General features: G+C 41.4%; 1 protein-coding gene across 1 annotated transcript; it reads left to right on the forward strand.

Annotated features, from left to right (window-relative positions):
• The first annotated feature begins 260 nt into the window (after positions 1-260).
• Positions 261-3,689, forward strand: LOC139663066 (G2/M phase-specific E3 ubiquitin-protein ligase-like). Its single transcript, XM_071541597.1, has 3 exons — positions 261-383; positions 2,542-2,756; positions 3,172-3,689. The coding sequence occupies exons 1-3, from the start codon at positions 277-279 to the stop codon at positions 3,279-3,281; spliced, it is 432 nt and encodes a 143-aa protein (XP_071397698.1). The 5' UTR covers positions 261-276; the 3' UTR covers positions 3,282-3,689.
• The last annotated feature ends 17,861 nt before the right edge of the window (positions 3,690-21,550 follow it).

A 21,550-nucleotide genomic window follows, 5' to 3' on the forward strand; every position in this document is an offset into this window, starting at 1 on the left:
AGCAGGAATGTCTCGCATGTTATCGAAGGGAAATGGTATCATATTTTGTTGTTTTGAACTAGCACTGCTAATACATGCAAACAGGAGACCGATGCCAATTTATTAGAAACAACACAAGTGTGAAAATATTTTGAGGAACACTGAAGAAACAGGAGCAAATGTTCCACTCCATTTTGTTGGACAATGAAGTGCATTGGATGTAGACATTGAACTCAGATAATTATTTTACAGCTTTGGTCTGGAGAGGTTCCTGAGGACCTTGAAGACATCATCGACATGGCTGGCACCCGACGGATCATAACAACCCCTGAAGATGCACAAAAGATGGCCCTGGACACTGCTCATTGGTACATCTTGGGCAGAACACGGTCAGCATTTGAGAGGTAATGTTAGAAACAGTACTTACAGACTTGTGCATGTGACTATCAGTCGTGATGATATACTCTTAAAACTCAAGTATAGTAATGCTTAAATACATTTGAAAATGTCCACATAAGTGACATAATGTAGCGTGTACAGTTGGAAATATAAAATACCTGACTTCTCTAACTTTTAATGATTAAAATAAACACGTTCTTAAACTTGGACCCTAGCCAAAATTCAGGAAAAACACCTAAAATGACATTCCCAAAATGAATCAGGAGTAGCTCCTCAACCATAAGGCCTATATGCATAGTTCTGGTCTCCTTGTATAGGTAAGAAGCTCAGGAATATGAATCCATTGTAAGTAAACCTATATCTATTACCATTCCAGAGTAAATGGAGATGCAATAAAGGAAAAAATATGATCTTCATCCTTGCCTAGTATATAATGTAAATTTCAAAGGCAATATCACCATAATAACCAAGATCCCATGGATAATGATGCAACTGAATGTGTCCTCCTACTCCTTGACTACAATTGTAACTGTAGGTTTGATGAAAATACACTAAAATACAACATTTATAATACAATTTATAACGATATATTCAGGCGGTCTCCATGCATTGGCCATTATAGACAACGGCTGGGACCTGCAGGTCATGTGATCTCTAGATTCCTCTGTCAGTGGAATCGAATGGTACCAGACTCATTGGTGTCAGTACTTCGATACAGCCACCAGATGGCAACAAAGACCATGAGTTCCCAACATAGGCTTTCAGTCTGTCTGGTCTAAAAGGCTTGGTGTAAAGCCCCAGATGATCGCTAAGGGCCCCGATGAAGAGAAAATGCCGGTAGAAACGTGAGTAACTAAAAGCTGTAGTTTTTGGCAAAAATAACAAAACTTGGTGAAATATTTTGGTAAGAACATAGATTTTTGTCAGTGTGATTATAAAACGTGAAGTCTGCTACGTTTCCCTGGAAATGGCGGATGTTGTGTTGCTTGGGTGGTGTTGCGTTTAGTGTCAGTTTACAATTTCTAGTTTTCAGCAATACCAAGCATGTTGTTGTAGACTGACGAGAAAATTATCCCGGCGCCTTTGAACACAACTGGCTCTTATATTTACGAGGTTTATATTTGTACGACATTATTATTGAAATAATTCATAATCAGACATAGTTTGTACAACATACAATTTTACGGATTCTGAAATCTCAAGACACCATCTTTTCAAAACAGTATAACACAATTCAACTTTTCACAGCGACTTTTCCTCACTATGCCATGGGGGTCCCGGTACCGGGACCTTTGGTTAGAACTTGTTATAAAAATAGTCTTTAACTAGTCTTGAAGACTAGTCTTGAAGTTATCGACTAATAGTCGATAACTACTATTAAAAAGTGATGCGCAACTTTTAATAGGGCAGAATAAAAATGAACGGCAAGGACCGCAAAAAAATAATATAGCAGCAAGGTTTGAATTTCGGTTCTTGTACGTTAAGTTATTCTTGTATGTTAAGTAAGTTATTTTTTCAGAGATGGGTCCGCTTAAGATAAGACAGTTCAGTATGTAATGATCTAATGCATGTTACTATGTAATGATAACGATTTAGAGAATAACGCGTTTGTATTCCACATACTCAGCCCACTACAGTTGTCAATCGGTGAACATCATGAAACCGATAAATAAACACTTATGGATTGCTTAACATTAATTACATGAATATAAAATACAACCTTCATTGTTCAATCGTTGACTATGCACTACCTGCGTTTCTGCACATTTGACAATAAAGGACTTGACATTCTTTTAGCAGAATAGCCTAGTTGCATAACTTCATACTTTTAATATTTGAAGCACAAATACATAGTAACTTTGGTGATTAAAAGAGGGTAACAATTAAATAAAATATAATTTTATCAATGTGGATTAAGAAAATGTATAATGGACCTTAGGTTGCAGTGTGGTCCCATAGAAATGGGGGTTTTAAACTTTGGTGGAGCTTGTGAGTAATTGTGAAAAACAACTTAAGCATATATGATCAACCAATTCAAACTCATTGAAGACATTAGAAAACAGAACCAACACAAGAATGTAAGGAATACATGAATTTACGACTTGCTCCATTGTGTTACATCACAAAGAATAAGTTCATTTTATTCTGTTTCTTTTATACAAGGTTCAAAGACGGCCTGAAGACGCTGGGCATTTACTCAGCGATGGTGGAGAACAAGGAGCTCTTCCTTGATGTCATGTGTCATCATGACAGTCCAATGATGGCAGAAAACATCAAGGAAGCATTCCAGCCATCGCTCCACCCCCCTGGCTCCAACAGACGTTCAACAGAGAACCTGCTCCTCTGTCTGTGGGAGAATTTTATCTTTGAAGCAATGGGTATGGGAAAAACATGTTATAACAAATACATAGCCAGTAAGAAGCAGTAAAATGTACCATGGCTGTTTCTCAGTTAATCCGGGACATCCCTTTAAAAGCAGTGGTGGGCAGAGTACTGAAAATCTCTTCCCTAGTATAAGTAGAACAGTGCAAATAGAATCAATTTATTGGCCAAGTACACAAATGAGCAGAATCTGTTCTCTGCCTTTAACAAAACCTAATTACTTCCATATGTAAATCTATCATCTTGGTCAATTGCAGAGGCAAAAGTATTTCCACATTCATATCTTTAGTGTGTTTTTAAATTTCCAAGTGGGACAAAGAAATGTATCTACATGCCTCCATCCCTCTCTGCTACAGTCCACGTCATCCAACATGTCATTGTATCTTGTAAACTTGTTTCTTTGTCTTGTAGATGATGAATCAGATGTCTCACTGGAGCGCATCCTGTTTTTCGCAACTGGCGTAAAATCCATCCCCCCCGCTTGGTCTGAGGCCCAGTCCATGTCTTCAGTTCCTGCATGATGTTGAGGACAATGGGGAGCTTTCTAAATATCCTAAAGCAAACACATGCACCAACACACTGTACCTGCCCACCGTCCATAAAACGTATACAGAATTTAAGAGCCACATGGTTTTTGCCTTCGGGGCAAGCGCTGGGTTTGGACTGCCGTAATGTAGGCACTGTCGATGATCACAGCTATAGTTTTTGGTCCAAACTAGGTGAAAAGTTTCGTTTTTGTATTTGTTTTGTTCTGTCCAGACTGCCCAAATTCAAGTGAACCATGGCTTGTAAACAAAAGTCACATGGACTCAGCATCAGTCCAGACTGCAGTGTTCCCCCAGTTCATTTTGTTGGTCTAGGCTTTCCAAGCATGAGGAACTGCTGACTTTTTTGTTTTTTCAATCCCAATTCAATTAATTATTATTTTTTTTAAATGCATTTTTATTTTATTTATTTATTTAATGTATTTTATCTTTATTTCATTCATTCATTCATTCATTCATTCATTCATTCATTTATTTATTTTTATTTTTTTAACAAAGGATTGTTTCTGTGTATTTAAGGTTTTGTGCTCACATTCAAAATGGGTATTGGGTTTTATTTGGTTTTGGTATTCCATGCATTCATGTAAAATAAATACAATGAACCTTTGACCAACATTGCGTCATATCAATCCATCTTGTTTTGAGTGTTGTGTCAGCCACTTAGTGGTGACTTGTGGTGCAGCTTGGCAAAACTGAAAATTATTTGAATGGGGGAACTTTTGCTTACATATATGCTATATGGAAAATCAAGTTAAATGGTTATGTTGGGTTGCATCGTAGTTTGAAATGCAATATCAAACAAATTTTAAATCAAAGTTCTAAAGTAATTCCAAAATTTAACTTAGGGTATTTGGTTTAGACAGGATGCATGCCACTGATAGAATGAGGAAGTATAATATTTATTCATTACCTAGCCCTGCCCACTGGTTACAAAGGTAGATGGCATGCCAGAATTGAGCCCAACTCCCCTGTCATGTTACAGTATGTTGTGTGCATTAAATAAGTTAAACACATGCCTTCATAAGCAAGGGTGGAAATAACTAATTACATTTACTCACTTTACTGTAATTGAGCAGCTTTTTTGTGTATGTGTACTTGGGGAGTATTTTTCAGTCAGTAATCTTACTCTTACTGAAGTACGTTTTTACTTGAGTACTGCACCTCACTACATTTTAAATCACATCCATGACAGAGTACACGTTTTGTGGCTCTCATAAGCAATAGAAACTGAACAATTGTAAATTGACAAATTGTGGAACCATTCACAGTGAACGGTCAGTCAGCTAAGAGAAGACTTACAGTGTTTATGGTGACATCTATTGGCAGTTAAACGAAACTGCAGCTTACATGTAGTCCAATGCAGATCTAATAGCCTGTCTACATGAACCTATTACACTGTCCATCTAGGCGAACCCTGCTGTACCAGATCGTTCTCAGACATAATCAGTTGGACTATACATTCATATTCATAACCCACAGAAAGGGCAACTTGACAGCTGGGCTTCACTGGGTAAACTAACTGGTGTAGGTTTAAATATAATGGGTGATTACTGTAATGGTAGGTTTGAATGTAATGGCCAATGGTCTTTATTAACTATTAAACATAACATTTTCTTGTCAGTTGTATGGTCTGAAATGTAGAGTAGCCTACAATTCAACATATTTTGAAGTCAAGATATTTTTGTGCACATGCACGTTCTAAGCAGCAATGCCGCACATTTATTTTTCTTATTTTTTTATTAGCAAAAGGATAATATACAAACATTCAGGTAAACAATCGTAGCACGTTATATCAAATTTAAGGTCACAAATGTGTATGAGGAACATAGAGGGACAGTTTTAAAAGACAATTACATAAAAATAAGAAACAGGAGTACACATATACACAAATATATGCCACACATAAATTGTCAGCAAAGGAAAGTCGGTGACTACGCTGCCGGAAACGGAGGAGAAAGAATACTTTTTTTATTAACAAAAAACAGACTAATTGAAAGAATCTAGATAAATCCCATTTGTCTACAGCTGGTGGTGGTAACGCGCCGCATTTGGCTCCAATCCGCCAATAAAATACAAAAGAACAAAGCGACCGGCCAAATCTGTAGCTAATCTAGCTAGCCTCGGCATGCTAGTAGCCAGCCTCGGAAGCTAATGACCAGCCAAGCCAGTAGCTGATCCAGCCGGTTGCTAGCCTCGGAAGCTAATGACCAGCCAAGCCAGTAGCCGATCCAGTGGGTTGCTAGCCTCGGCGTGCTAGTTCCCAGCCTCGGAAGCTAATGACCAGCCAAGCCAGTAGCCGATCCAGTGGGTTGCTAGCCTCGGCGTGCTAGTTCCCAGCCTCGGAAGCTAATGACCAGCCAAGCCAGTAGCTGATCCAGTGGGTTGCTAGGTAAGACGCATGGAGCTACACCTTGGTCGAATGAGTAGTCGGCTTCTCATTTCCCACCGCTGGCCTCTCAGTAACCAGCGCCGGCTTATCATTGGCCAGATCAGTAGCTGGCTTCGGCAGGGATATAGCCTCCGCCGGCTTCTCAGTAGTCTTAATTTTGACCCTTTCCCTGCGCCATAGATAAAGACCCCACAGTTTGCACGAGCTATAGACCAGTATCATTATTAAATTCTGATGTGAAATTGTTCACCAAAACCTTAGCTAATAGATTAGACCCAGTAATATCTAAGCTCATTCATCTTGATCAAACAGGTTTTGTTAAAAATAGATTAGCATCAGACAATGTAAGAAGATTACTCCATATTATACACGCTGCACCTAATATGTCTTCTCTGCCTGCGATATTATCGATTGACGCAGAAAAGGCGTTTGATCGTCTTGAGTGGAGTTTTCTGTGGTTCACACTGGAACATATGGGTTTTGGTGGACAATTTATACATATGTTAAAAGTTTTGTATAGTAACCCCTCAGCTATAGTGTTGACTGGAAACCACTGCTCCGCTCCGTTTCCTGTAGGCAGAGGGTCACGTCAAGGCTGCCCCCTCTCTCCACTCTTATTCGCCATATCATTGGAACCGTTGGCTCAAAAAATTCGCCAATCTCAAAATATAGGTCCTACAGCCGTGGGGAACACACACCATGTTATCTCATTATATGCGGATGATATTTTATATTTCAATAATGTAGTACATGATTTGCCATATAGTAATGGAATATTTTCATTGTTTAGTAGGTTTGCAGGCTATAAAGTCAATCTGAACAAATCCGCACTTTTACTTCTGAATAATGCTTTAGGTTAATCAGATTTGGATACAGAAATACCAATAGTTTCTCAATTCAAGTATCTTGGTATAGATATTTTCTCTACTCTTGATAAAATTGTCAGCAAGAATTACAATCGTTTACAAGACTCTATCGCAAGAGATCTGGAGCGATGGTTCAATCATAAATCACTATCATTATGTAGTCGAATATCAGTGATTAATATGAACATCTTACCTAAGATTAATTTCCTATCCAGTATGCTTCCTTTACCCTCACCTCCTCGGTACTGGGACAGGATTCAGAGCTTGGTATCTAAGTTTCTCTGGAGAGGGAAACGACCAAGACTTAAAAACACAATACTCCAACAGGGCAAACATTTAGGGGGTTTTGGCTTACCTAATTTTAGTTGCTATTATCAATTATTTATGCTCCGCCCTCTTAAAAATTGTTTTTTTCAAGATGTGAACATGTCCTGGTTCCAGATTGAACGCAGTGTGGTTACCCCTTATAAATTGGAGGAACTAGCATTTTGTGGCTTATCCCTAAAATATTGTCAAAAAAAATTTGGCCCTATTATTGCCCACTCCATACAGATCTGGCAACAAGTGGGGAAATTAGGTAACTGGGAGATGCAGTGGCACACTCAGACGCCAATATTTCAAAATAAATTCCTTTGTCTAGGTGGGAAACCTATTGTTTTTCCTACATGGTCTAGATCTGGTATTCACACTCTCTCACACATTATGGATGATGGAGGCTTAAGATCATTTGAAGATCTTAAAAGCGCATATAATTTATCCAGAACATTTTTATTTACAACTGAGAGCTGCTTTTCGAAGTTATGGAGTCCCATGCAATAATTCTCCTTCTATACACCCACTGCTTAAGCTTTTATGTATTAAACCTAAATGTGGGGGTTTTGTATCCAATCTGTATAAAAAGTTACAGGAATCTACAAGTCCTATAATGGGGGTGACCAAAGTCTGGAATGTTGACTTAAAGGATTGGGAGCAAGTTATTAATTGGAAGAGAGTATGGGGAAATATCAAAGTTGCATCACGAAATTTTAGTCATCAAATGATTCACTACAAATTTATTCATGTACTTCACTACATTCTGACTGTACTTCACTCCCAGGAAACGCTGTCAACTTCAACTTTGCTCTACACCCATTTGCCCTCTGTGTAATAATGGAGAAATAGGAACCTACTTGCATACAATGTGGCAATGTCCAGATGTGGAGTTTTTTTGGTCTCAAGTGGCATCCCTGATGGGAGCTGTAATTGGAATCTATGTACCTTGTATTCCGACTATTTTACTCTTAAATGACGATTCTTCATTGCTCCTAGGTTTGACAGCTGCAAAGAAAATGCTAATACAGAGGTGGAAGCCCCCACATACACTTTATATTAGCCATTGGATTGTCCTGGTTTATGATATAATCTCTCTAGAACTTTCCATTGCCTGGTCAAATGGGGCCATGGCAAATAAAGTTGAGGTTCTGTCCAAGGCAATGGAGAAGGTTAAATCTATCTATATGAATCAGGTTGGCCAATAATGTTTGGTTCGCTATGCTAAATGTAATTTCTATTTCAAATGTCTTTTTTTTTTTTTTTTTTCTGTGGAGAGGTATGTGTGTGTATGCATAAATGTATTTGTATGTATATGGGTATGTGTAGGCATGTGTATGTACATGTATACAGTATGTGTGCACGTACAGTATATGCGTGTATATATCTATTGGTAGTAGTTTTATTATTAGCATTATTAGTATTATTATTATTATTCGATTAGATTATTATTATTTATGTATTTATTTATGTATTTTTTCCCTTTTTTTATTTTTATATATTTATTTTATTTTTTTTATTTTTATAGTCATTATTATTTTCGCCTATACTATATGCCTAGGTATTACGTAAGCATGCATACACTCTAAAAAGTAATGCCTTTCTTTAACTTATAAAAAGTGAGGTAAGTGGTTGCATTGGACTTTTTGAGTTGAATCAACTTCATGGCTTTTTTAAGTAGAATGAACACTGTAACAGTACTTAACATGAACCCAGTAAAATCAGGTTGAGTTAACTAATACTACTGATATTACTTAGTTAGATAAACTTAATTTTCTTGGTAAAGGTAACTCACTTGCACATGATATTGAACTTAATTAAAATGATTACTGGTTACTTGTAGATAAAAAGTAAAATAGTAAAATTAACCTAATCACACATGTGAATGAACTCCATTAAATTGAGTCCAGGCTACAACCTCTGGTGAATAAATTATGCTACATTAATTTCTCTAAAGGTTTTGTTGTTATAATTTCTATATCCCAAGCACTATGTTTTGATTAACTTTACATAAATAGACTTTCCTGTCAATAACAATAACAATTTCAAATTAAGAAGAACAAGATGGAAAGACAGATTTAAGATTATAACATTTATTTAACTCTTCACAACCCACTGTTTCAAAGGTTTCACTTCTAACAGTGCCATAGATTGCAAAACAGGCCATAACTGCTGAATTGCACACACAATACTGTTGAATATCTACCTCATGAGGTAATGACAATGATGGTACAGAACACAGTTAAGTCCATTTTCATTTAAGGCACATTAGAATGAACACAAAAGGAAAATGCCAACTGAAATTCTATTACATGAGTAACTTGCCAAAAGACAAATTATTTTCAACACATGTAACATGCCAGTTTTGGTAGATACTTAAATTCCAGGGCATAGGTAAGTCCAAAGAGAAGGCAGCATGCTTTTGACAGGTTGGTCAGACCTCTGACCACTGGATGTCCTTCAACGATGATCCCCATGGCATCGGGCTGATGGCACATGTAAACCTTCATTGGGCAAGTGCTGAGCTCGGCGTGCACCTCGGTTTCATCACGATTCTATTGGTGGAGACAAAGAAGAATAAAGAGTTTGGTCAGAGAAACAGGTAATGAGATAAACAGATCAGACAGGTAATAAGATAGATCAGACACAAAGTCAAAATTGTACCATTGTTGCTAAAGGTGACGGATACTTCATTACACAGTTACACTAGTTGACAGCATATGTCAAAATCAATCTCATATAGCACTTACTGTCAGTGTAATGTTAACAACACCAAATTGCAGTTATGTTCTTGGATCACTGGATCTTAAGTTTGTTTAGCTTCAATTCCTTTGCTTTCAAGTCTGAGTCACCAAAATTGAAGACCCCATTACCAGTGTCCCAGTCACCTGTAAGCTACACATCCAAGTCAATTTTCAAGTTGGTTTCCAGTGCTCCAATCTGGAATTCCAAGCCATGGACCTAAGTACTATAGCATTGGCAAACAGCAACTGTAAGTATGCCTGCTGTGTTGGCCAATCTTACTTTGCCATGAAAATGGCATGGAGTGTGGGTATTGTACTATCGTGATCTGGCATAAGTGTTGTCTTTTCCTGGTTTTAAAGGCTGCATTACAATAAAGGGATGCAATTTTCTGTTCTTTGCCTCTACCTGCTTGGTCATCACTAGACCCAAACCGAATCTGCGGCATTTTTGTGCATTTTCTGCGCTTATTGTTTTTTAAAATCTGTGGAATTCTGCGGAGTGGATTTTTTTGCTGCTTAGGTGTACAACAACCATATCGCAACATAAAAAATGTGTTTTAGAAGTTCTAGCTACTTAAAATGTGTTAAATCAAGATGGGAATACTTCAGTATTTGTGAAAATTGAGAGAGACAGCACAATAGCCATGAAGTTTACAATTTGTATTATCAATATTATTTTAAAGTGTCCAATATTATTAAATCTACTATCTTTAAAGTGTAAATACAAGAAATATATTATAAATATACTATAAATACTTTAAATAAAGCAAAAGTTGCATCAATAAATAAATAATCTCATGTACAAACAGGAATATTAACAAGCAAACATTTAAGCTGTTTAAGAAATACAATTGTGTGTGATACAGAGACAGAGATGGATGGGAAATGTCTTGGAGTGTAAAATGAACACTGAATTTAAAACTCATACGAATACAGTAAGTAAGTAAGTAATTTATTTTTAAGTGTCATGCGCCAAAGGTGCTCAGCCCGCATGGCCTTACAAGACACTACAAACATAACAAAAAGAGCAATAACATAGTGAGCGCGAAAGAACAAATATAATACACCTCCATACATGTCAAACAATGTCAAACCAAATATGAACACAGTCCTGCTTCTTAAACATTACAGCTATAAAACATAACTTAGACACATCTGAGGCACAGACTGTGCCTCTAACACATCAAACATAAAGTGCCCCCCTACGCTGTTGGTAGGCAATTAATACAAACTGAGCTGCATTTCATTTTCAACCTCTCCCAGATCACAGAGGTGACATTTTCTATTCTCCTCTGGAATTGAGTGGAGAACATATGAAAGACAATAACAAAGAAAATAAAAGTTTACCATAACCATGCATTAAACAAAGTTAAAGCTGGTGTGAGTGTGTATGTGTGCGCAGTTATGTGTGGGGGGAGAGAAAGAGTGAGGAGAATGGGGGGGGAGATGGGTGGATCTCAGTGCTACTGGGTGCTGTTGAATTTGGCAATGAGCAGCATCTTGACATTATTTTCTGTCAGGCTCCTTCTGTACTGAGTGAGAAGCTTCACATAATGTGAGAACAGCCTCTCAACATCCACTGAGGTAGTAGGGAGGTGCAAGAAAATTGCAGCGAGTGGGGCCAAAGTTGGCATCCTGTCCTCCCTCGCAGCCCACCACTCAGCAGTACTGACTTCATCTGCATCCGATTTGTCCATGCAAATGTAGCGGTGCCATTCCTGCGCTGATACCTGGCTGAGAACAGGGATGACCTCCACATAGTCCTTGATATTGTTCCTGCCACCAGCCACCTTGGTTGGTTCAAAAACTGGGAGCACTTTGAAGAGATCCATGCTGGGGTGCCTCTCCAGTACTGCTTGCAGCTTGGTGGAGCAGCTGGCCATGGCCTCCTGGAAGAGCATTGAGCAGGAGAGCCGCTCCTCCTCTTCCAGTGTGCTCAGCATCTCCCTGGTGCCAGGACGCCAGTCCTCAGCCTCTGCACTGCGCCCATACTCAAACAGCATCTGCAGGTCCTCCAGCTGGCTGAAGATGGTGGTGGCAGAGGGAGTAGAAGTCTCCTCCAGTCTGGTGAGCATGGCCAGGATCTCTGTGCTGTGCTCCACAATGAAGACAGCTTTGGTCTTCAGTTGAGCTCTCTTCTTCTCCAGCAGCAACTTCAGGTCCTGCACTGCCTTGGAGGAGAGTGGCAAGTCAAGTCAAGTCAAGTCAAGTCAATTTATTTGTAAAGCACATTTAAAAACAACCAGAGTTGACCAAAGTGCTGTACAGCATGTGAGTAAGAAGAATTTTGTGGTCCACCGTGTCGAAAGCAGCGCTGAGTTCCAGCAGTATTAAAATAGCACAGTCCCCAGAATCAACAGTTAAGAGTAAGTCATTAGTAACTTTTAACAGAGCGGATTCTGTGCTATGACGTGCTCTGAACCCAGACTGGAGCACTTCTAGGGATGCATTGTCGTCGAGGAAGGATTGTAGTTGGCTAAGAACAACCTTTTCAAGAACTTTTGAAAGGAAGGGTAATTTAGAAATAGGTCTAAAATTAGTGAGAACTGTGGGGTCGAGATGTAACTTTTGATGAGAGGCTGAACCACAGCGTGTTTAAAATAAGATGGAACATAACCTGAGCCAAGACATCTGTTGATAATTGACAGAATGCTAGGGCCTAAACTGTCGAAAGCCTCTTTAAGGAGGCGTGAGGGAACAGTATCAAGGGAGCAGGTTGTGGGTTTCATATGGGTAACTATTTCCAGTAAACAAGTGAGGGACACAGGCTCAAACTGACATAAGACAGCAGTGGACACTGGGGGGACAGAAGGATCATTTGTGGAAGGTGAGATGCGTGATCTAATATCAGCTACCTTATTAACAAAGAATTTAAGAAATTTTTCACAGGTTGTTGGGGACTCATCAAGGCTGGCAGTTACCGGAGGATTAAGTACTGCATTAATAGTGTCAAAAAGAACTTTCGGCCTGTGACAGTTTTTGGCAATGATATTAGAAAAATAATTCGCTCTGACAGTTTTGACAGTATCTTGGAATTTGGTTAGACAGTCTCTCAGAATATCATAAGATACTTTAAGCTTATCCTTTTTCCATTTACGCTCCGCTCTTCTACAGTCCTGCCTTATGGCACGGGTAGCATCATTTAGCCAGGGCTGAGATTTGGGTTTAGGCCGCCTGGATTTAAGGGGGGCAACAGAGTCAAGGGTGCTTAAACAAGTGGAGTTAAATAAAGCGACCAACTCATCAACACTCAGGTGAGGGGGAGCCACCTCGATGGTGCAGGAGTTAGGATCAGCTACATAGGAGTTTGAAAACTGGCTGGCAGTCAAACAGTTAATATAGCGAGAGTAACGACCAGGGAGACGAGGTTTGCGTGAACTTTGGCAGGGGAGAATGGCATCAAACACAATGGGCTTGTGATCGGATAAGCAATATACTTGGTCACATAGTTCAACATTACAGACGGGGAAACCATAGGTAAAAACAAGATCAAGTGTGTGGCCATGCTGGTGCGTGGGGCCGCTGACATTTTGAACAAGATTAAACGAGTCAACAAGGTTTTCAAAATCCCTTACCAAAGGTCTAGCAGGGCAACAAACGTGAATATTAAAATCACCAAGAATTAAGATTCTATCCCATTTAGGCATGATCGAGGCCAGCAAATCAGAGAACTCTTGTATAAAGTTCTCGCTTGATTTAGGCGGTCTATACACCACGGCAAGAAGTACCGGGTTTGATAGTTCAACTACAAGTAGCTGTAGTTCGAAACTGGAATAAGAGTCGGCGGTCAAAAGACGACAGTGGAAGCGGCTTTTAAATATAGACGCCAGGCCCCCACCCCGGCCAGCAGTCCTAGGAGAACTAAAAAAGTTACAGTCGATGGGGGAGAGTTCGGAGAGGGGGCTTGACTCCCCAACTCGTAGCCAAGTCTCAGTCACAAATAGAAAATCCAATCCACGGGAAGTAAAGAGATCGTTCAATATGAACGACTTGTTGGATAGTGATCTGGCATTGACCAGGGCCATCTTAATAGAGTCAGAGTCGGAGTCGGTTGGCGAAGGGGATGCACGTTGCAATTGTCTGAGGTTCCGTGGATCCACTCTGCTGGTGCGGAGATGCGGAGTGTGGGCTGAAAACACTTTGTTCACTCGGTAAGTTGTCCGAGCAGGGATGGGGAAGGTTGTATCCCTGTTTATAATAGGAATGGGTCTTGTGGGCCATCCACCATGAGACGGTACAGGGTCAGGAGAATGCAATTTAGCACCCGCCCAGCAGGGGGAGCGGGTACGAGGGACAGTGGGTCGATGTAGAGGCGAAGAAGAGCAGCTGTGTTTGGTAGTGGATATTGTTTTGTTAGTGCACATGGTGAGTTGCATATATACATCTGATTTAGCTAGCGGAGTTAGCACACTGTGGTTTACACGCCGTGTGCCGTGTGGATGGGTGGCCCTGTGCCTGATAATGGTCTGTATGGGGTAAATTCCTGGTGAGAGGGTAAATGACAGATGAGGCCAGAGGGGGGAGCTAGCGGGGGGAACAGAACTCTGAGCTGCCACTATGGGCGGAGGTGGAGGTTTCAGAGAGGCAGTGTTGGATGTAAACAGTCAGTCACGTGGAGAAGACTGCACAGCGTGCTGCAAGTTAGCCGCTAGCATTTGGCTACCCAGCCCGTTGGGGTGGATTCCATCGGTCTTTAAGAGGGAGAAACGATCCCAAAACAGATTAAAATTGTCAATAAAACCTATATTGTGAGCTCTGCAGGCGGACTGGAGCCAAGTGTGGAGGCTGAGAATTCTGCTGAAACGCCCTGCTCCACGGGCCGTTGTGGGAATTGGACCAGAAATAAAAACAGACTTTCCACAAGTACGTAAAAAGCTAAAAAGGTCGTTAAAATCCTTTTTGGTCAGCTCGGACTGCTTACGGGCTGTATCGTTTGTCCCCACGTGGACAATCACTCGGCTTGTAGAGGACGGGAGTGAGCGCAGCAGCCCCGGGAGCTTATCCAGGATGACCGGGACTGTGGCTCCAGGGAAGCAGTGGGTGGCTGCGTTGAAGAAACGGACGTTCCTGATTATGGAATCCCCCACTATTAATGTGGTTGGGGAGAAAAGGGGACGAGGAGATGACAGCTGTGGGTTCCTGGGGCGAGAGAGTGCACAGTCTGTTTCCTCACTGTGTGTTGAAGTCGCCGACTGAGGATGGGGTGCCCGAGCAGGCGAGTGTTGTGGGAAGACATCAGACCTAGGAGAGGGATTCCCTGCTGGTACAGGGCAAGGAAGACCTCCAGAGCGTCTGAGCACAGCCTCCTTCAGGATCCTACGGCGGGAAGCGGAGGTCGTTGCCCGGGTTGAAGGCTGTTGATCTGGCCCCACAGAGGAGCGGCAAGCCACCCGAACACCGCCAGCCGACAGTGGAGGGGAAGCCGCAGTGTCAGCAGGTGCCGAACTCGGAGAAGGGTCCAGATCGGGACGTGTCGGATCCGCAGGAGGGTCAGCTGGGTGGACCAAAGTGTCGCCAGACAGGGCCGCGTAGCGGTTGGAGAGGCTTATGAGAGGGGGTGAGGCAGCCCCGTCCAAGCCACTCTTGCGACCATGGACCACCACTTCGGCCCAGGACGACTGATGGTTTGGTGTCGAGCATGAGGAAAGCCGTGGACAGGAGGGGTCCCACAGAACTGTGTCCTGGATGACTGCACTGAAAGAGGCAATCCGTTTGGATTGCCCAGAAGCCACGTCCATGAAGCTGGTTAAAAGAGAGTCTTTCTTCTGCAGTTCATCGGAAAGCCGTTGAATATCCTCCTTAAGGTCAGCGATCTTTCTATTTGCTTTCTTGAGAAGCATACAGTCCTCACAGGGTGTAGTTGGCATAGTTGTGTTTGTTGGCTTAGCTAGTCGCTTGTTGGCTTAGCTAGTCGTAAATCTGCGGGGAAGCGCTGAGACGTTCAAACAAACAAACAAAAGGGATATCTCGACCCACAAATGAAAAATTTAGTCATCAGAAAAATCATAGAATGTCCATCAAACTTCTCCAAAGAGCTTATGCAGCGTAATCCAAGTGTTTTGTAGCCAAACGATAGCACTGTGTGTCTCTCGCTCAGACGCTGTGTCTCTCTATTACCCACAATCACTGTAGTTCTGCGTTGTGGCCACTGGCAGGCGCTGTCCTCTGCTAGCATGTGGTTCTTCCTCCCAAGGTGGCAGTGAAGTCACTTAAGACATCTATGTGCTCTGCCAGATACTGCACCGCTTTGATCCAGGAGCCCCACCTGGTCTGCACAGCAAAAACAGGCATTACAGGAGAAAGACCCTGCTGCTCCATAAAGGCTCTCAGCCCAAGGCGACGCTGAGGTGCCTGGCAGAAAACCCTTTTCACCAGAGCACACAGCTGGTTGACATCTCCAAAGTTATCTGGAAAGACCTCCAGTACCAGGTTGAAGAGGTGAGCAAGGCAGGTGACATGCCTGGAGTTGGGGAAGAGACCCAGAAGGATGGTGTTGTAGGCCTTCTTCATGTAACTGGCTGAGTCTGTGACAAATGCCCAGACGTCACTGAAAGCGACATTATTATTATTAAGGCAGGAGATGATGGCCTGTGACACTCTGCTGTAATTCACAGTGTCTAAAAAGACCAGGTCTGCTGCCACAGGTTGCTTTCCTACGGGCTGGAGGAGGATGGCCAAGACACACCGCCCACACGCATCTGTAGTCTCATCTGCAATGACATAGACTGCCTGTCCCTGAACAGCATCCTTAATGTCCTGTAGGTACTGTGGGAAGAGCTCTGGGAGGTAGTCTGAGCGGAGATGGGATGCCGCTGGAATGGACCCTCCCTGCTTACAGTGCCTTTTCAGGAAACCAGCAAACTTGGAAGCTTTCTCTAGGGGGACATCTGCCTCTATAAGGGTTCTGGTGAAGTCCAGCACAAAGTTCTTCCTCTCCACAGTAGATGGGACCTTGGAGAGACATGAGGCTAGAGTTTGTGTCCTAGATTGGACTGAAAGGAAGAGAAAAGATGGGAATAGGAATAAAGGTTAAACTTGAAACATTTATTTATATTTTGAGTGCAACAGTTTAGATATGAGGGGTGGAAGTAACAATAAATTAAACACTGAATCGATTGAATAGCTATCAAATTCAATGGTGGATTGAATAAAATGTTATCATATTAAATGTTGTATCAAATAAAATCCAATTAAATGAAATATTTAAGTGTTAAAACCTACCAAATTAAATGATTGCATGATATGCTAGTGTACATATACATATGTGTGTGTGTATATATATATATACACACACATATATACACATAATATTCTTATTGTCTTACTTTCTGTTTTTATTGTCTTACTTCTCTTTAGTTTTTCATGGCAACAGAGAGGACAGCAAACTAAGAATTTAATTGTCCAGGGCAACTTGTTTTTCTCTGTGCATATGACAATAAAAGAACTTGAACTTGAACGTGAGGAAATTAAATTATTTACAGATCAATTTATCATTGTATTTGATTGACATTTATTTATTCACAAGCAATTTAAACAATTCAATGTACTGCATTTCTAGTCACCACTGCTTCTTATAATGAATTGGTGCTTTCACTACCATGTTTAATTCAGCGCTGCTATCAAAATCACTTGCAAGGACCATGGTAGGAGATGGTGAGGGTCAAGACAATTTGAATGATACATGGTGAAACCACGACTGAATCAAATAAAGTGATGTTTAAATTTCATCACTGTGCAATCATTTAATTTGGTAGTGTTTTAACAGCCAAATATTTAATTTAATTGCATTTTATTTGATTCAACATTTCATTTTATTGGTTTTATTTTATACAACATTTAATATGATCACATGTTATTCAAACCACCATTTAATTTGATTAAGTGTTTAATTTATTATTTTTGTTACTTCAGTATCCCTCGGCCTACATGACCTGGCGCACACACACACACACACTCACTCCCCCCTCCCCCCTTTCCCATCCACACCACACACTTTCCACCTAGCCCTGTCACAGGATCGATTGAAAACGACAAAACCCAGCACCATCCTGTGACAGAGCTAGCTTTCCATCCAAGCATGTCAATAACTATGTAAATGACTTCAGTTAGGCCTACTGTACAGCCACTATTCACTCACTCCCAACTATACACTCCACTAGCTAGCTAAATTCATTACTGTATCTCAGTTTCTGTAGCATTCAAATCTTGCCAACTGAACTTATGTTGGTTGTACATAATTAACAACAAAATCAAACAAAATCTAAGTAAGTTAAGAATGTAAATAAAAGTGCTGCTTACCCAGCCCACTGGCCTTTCTGTTTTTGTGTCTCAGAGATCTCAGATGCTCCAACACAGTTTGCCTCCTCAGGTAGTCCACAGAGTGCTGACACACCTTACAGAACAGAACCCCTCCATCCTCATACATCTCACCGGTGAATTCATTGGCCCTGTCCTTGGCTGTTATTTTAGTTGCCAAATGCCTCTTCCTCAGCTCCTCGGGTGTAAATCTGATCTTTGACATATTTTTGTTTGATTTGGTTATGTTTTCTCCGTCTTCTGGACTCTCTCTGTCTCTCTCGCCTATGTGTGTGTGTGTGTGTGTGTCTGTGTGTGCGCGCGAGTCCCGCCAGACGCGCCAGACGCGCCAGACGCGCGAAAGTCGAATTCTAAAAGCAGCGAGATGGTAGCGTCAGTGTTGCCTAGAAACATTAGGCGAAGAAATTGGAGGATGATTTAAAACATATAAATTCAACAGAGGGGCTTTAGACGGTCTGCTGACTCCCTGATAATAATTTTCACCATGGTGACAGCAGTGCGTTACCTTTCAAAGGATGGCTCTGTAACGGTAACCTGTCTCACTCCCTCCCGTGTGTGTGTGTGTGTGTGTGTGTGTGTGTGTGTGTGTGTGTGTATACCTTTCAACACCATGGACAGCGCCTCAGCAAACGAAAAATGATGTTTTGTCTCCAAAAATCCACCAAAACAGACGCGTGGTTCATTGTTTATGTCTTTTGATTGGGTTAGGTATTAATGAGCGGGACAGAACATGATAAACATCTTTGTAAGCGCTGAAAACAAGTGTAATACTATTATTAGTATTTTAATTGTGGTGAAAACTGGGACAATTTGGTAGTAAATGTTGAAAACCGGGGCATTTTAGTGTTTTACAGATAGGCCTATTTGTCGGGACTCGGGACACCCATCTTGAAACCGAGACAATCCTGGACAAACCGGGACATCTGGTCACTGTGTGTGTGTGTGTGTGTGTGTGTGCGCGTCTGTCTGTGTGTCGCTGACACTATGCTGCCTCCTCGTTCTCCTGTAGCACCAGAAAAAACACTAAAACATTAAATTAAAGTGAGTAGTGGCGGTTGCATTCTAATTCCGCGGAATTTCTGCGAAGTTCTCGTCGGAGCTCTGCAGGCGCAGATTCCGTGCGGGCCTGGTTATTAGTTCCGGTCGAGCAATTTGATTGGACAAGAAGCATTCCATGAGTGCTGATATAATAATAACAATAATAACTATATTAAAAAGTAATTACATTTATATAGCGCTTTTCTAAGTACTCAAAGCGCTTCACGTATGGGGGGAGAGACCCATCTCATCCACCACAGATGTATAGCACCCACCTGGGTGATGCACGGCAGCCAGTTTGCACCAGAATGTTATCAGCACTGCTATCTCAGTGGAGAGTAGAGGACTGAAAGAGCCAATTAGGTAACAAGGGATGATTAGGTGGCCATGATGGAAGGAAGGCCTGTTTGGGAATTTTGCCAGGGCACCAGGGTTACACCCCTATTCTGTCTCTGCCCTGGGACATTAGGGATATTATTCATGAGACCAGAGGGAAGAGCACCTCCTACTAGTCCTCCAACACCACTTCCAGCACCAGGTGGTCTCCCATACAAGGACTAACCACAGGAAGACCTGCTTAGCTTCCCAGACAAGCTAGCGATGTGATGCAAGAGCTATGGTGCTACAGTATAACAGCACTGGGACGCTGCACTGTAGCCTATGTATCACTCCGCTTCACAGCTGTTCTAATGTAACATTGATTAGACTGCGTTCACACAGTGTTTTTTTGTGTGGAGAAAATGCCTGGAGCTTCTTGTGAGGAGAAATAAAAAGCGGATCACCACAACGTCATCTGACGTTAGCTGAGTAGCTGGCTAGCTAACCAGCTGGTTAGCACTTCTAGCAGACAATACAGTGTTGTGCAACAAACAAATGCTTACCAGATATTCCCAGTACATGTCCACACAAAACTCTAACTTCATTTGCACCTAATTTATGAACGGTCTGCTGAGGCGGAAGATTGGGAAGAAAGTAGGCTGAAATGGTCTGTGCTAACCTAAAAGTAGCTAGCTAGCTTGCGGTCGGGAAACAGTTTACCTGTTGCTTGGCAACACTTGGTAGTGGAATCCTGAGGGAACTGTTTTTGTTGGCGGAGACAAATAACAGACAAAAATCATCTGTTGTCTCAAATTACCATTACCTGATGAATAGCTTTGTTCATACAACTGTTGTATAAAAGCAATATCACAGGAGAGGGAGTGCTGTTGTACTGTATATCAGCACAGCTGGGATTCGGTCGTAGGCACGAGGCCGCAGGCCGAGTGATGAAGATAATGACAGCCGTGTAGTATTAGTAGTAGTACGCTAGTAGTAGCGTTCCTACTACTGTTCAATTACACATTTTAACTACTTCAAACAGTGAAACTTCTAGTAGTGTAGTACTACTACTACTACTACTGCAGCTACTACAGTGTCAGCAGTCTTTCTACTATAGACTTGCACTGGCTACTGCTACTACTACAACTATAGCTATAAGAGCTACTACTGCAAACAGCAGATCAAAATACTCAAAATGTGCAGACATTTAAACACTTTGTCATGAATTCAACTGTCTTTAGCCTTCTCTTGCTGAAGCAAGCCCACAAATTTTCTTCATTTAGGAAACGCTCCTGTGGGTCGTATTAGAGGGTAAGAACAAACGACCTATGTGGTCATATGGGTTGGAGGACTTCGAGCCAGCTCTTGGTGGCAATGACCACATTCAAGTCTTCTCTATTTTTCATTTCCTCTTTCCATTTCAGAAATAAATTAACCAACAAACAATCACTTAAGTATCAGACTAAATATGTACAAAATAATTAACATTTTACAATAAAAGTATGTAAGATAGATAAAAAAAATTATATAATATTCACACAGCTCCTTAGCAAGTACTTGACTTAAAAGAAAGAAAAGCCAGCTTTTCCCAGTTTTAAATGAAACTATAGTCAGCCTCTTTGTATAACTGAACAATCAGATTCTGACATTTAAGTTAGACAAATCAGGAGCCAAGAAAGATTGACTGATGTTTCGTAGGCCAATTTATTTTTGGAGGTTTGCTTGTGATTCAGTTGTATTTCATTGGCTATGTATTTACAATCTTTCTCTAATTTGATTGTTCAATTGAAACATAATATTCTCCACCTTGCGCCACTGCGTCCATTTCTCTCTTCAGAGCGTTTGTGATAGCAAGATGTCATCCCCCAGAGAATTTTATTCATCTCTTCGCGCCCAGACACCACCAAGGCTTCAGCCAGGAAGACTGCCTGTTGACAGCCCGCCGACCATTGAGCCATTGGCACCAATGGATTCAGAAGTGTTGAGGACACTGGAGCTATTACTGCGGCAGAAGACCGCAATTTTAGCGGAGCTTAGGTAAGAGGTCCGAGCTCTAAGGGAGGAGGTTGGGCAATTGAAGCAAGGATCTGCTGGGGAGGCAGAACAACCGAGAAGAGCATTGAAGCGTGCCCGATCGCCGAAAGTTGCGGTAAGTCAAGGTTAGGCCAAGGTTACCTTGTTTGTACAGCTACTTTATCAACTTTATTCTTTTAAAAATCCGTTAATTTAGTTGCTGGTTGCGCTAGCCAAAATCGTACCACTAAA

The sequence above is a fragment of the Centroberyx affinis genome, unplaced genomic scaffold (genome assembly GCF_046629955.1).
Source record: "Centroberyx affinis isolate AG114_WGS23_722 - 3 ecotype Tasmania unplaced genomic scaffold, CSIRO-AGI_Caff_v1 ptg003907l_1, whole genome shotgun sequence".
In the NCBI taxonomy this organism is placed as follows: domain Eukaryota; kingdom Metazoa; phylum Chordata; class Actinopteri; order Beryciformes; family Berycidae; genus Centroberyx; species Centroberyx affinis.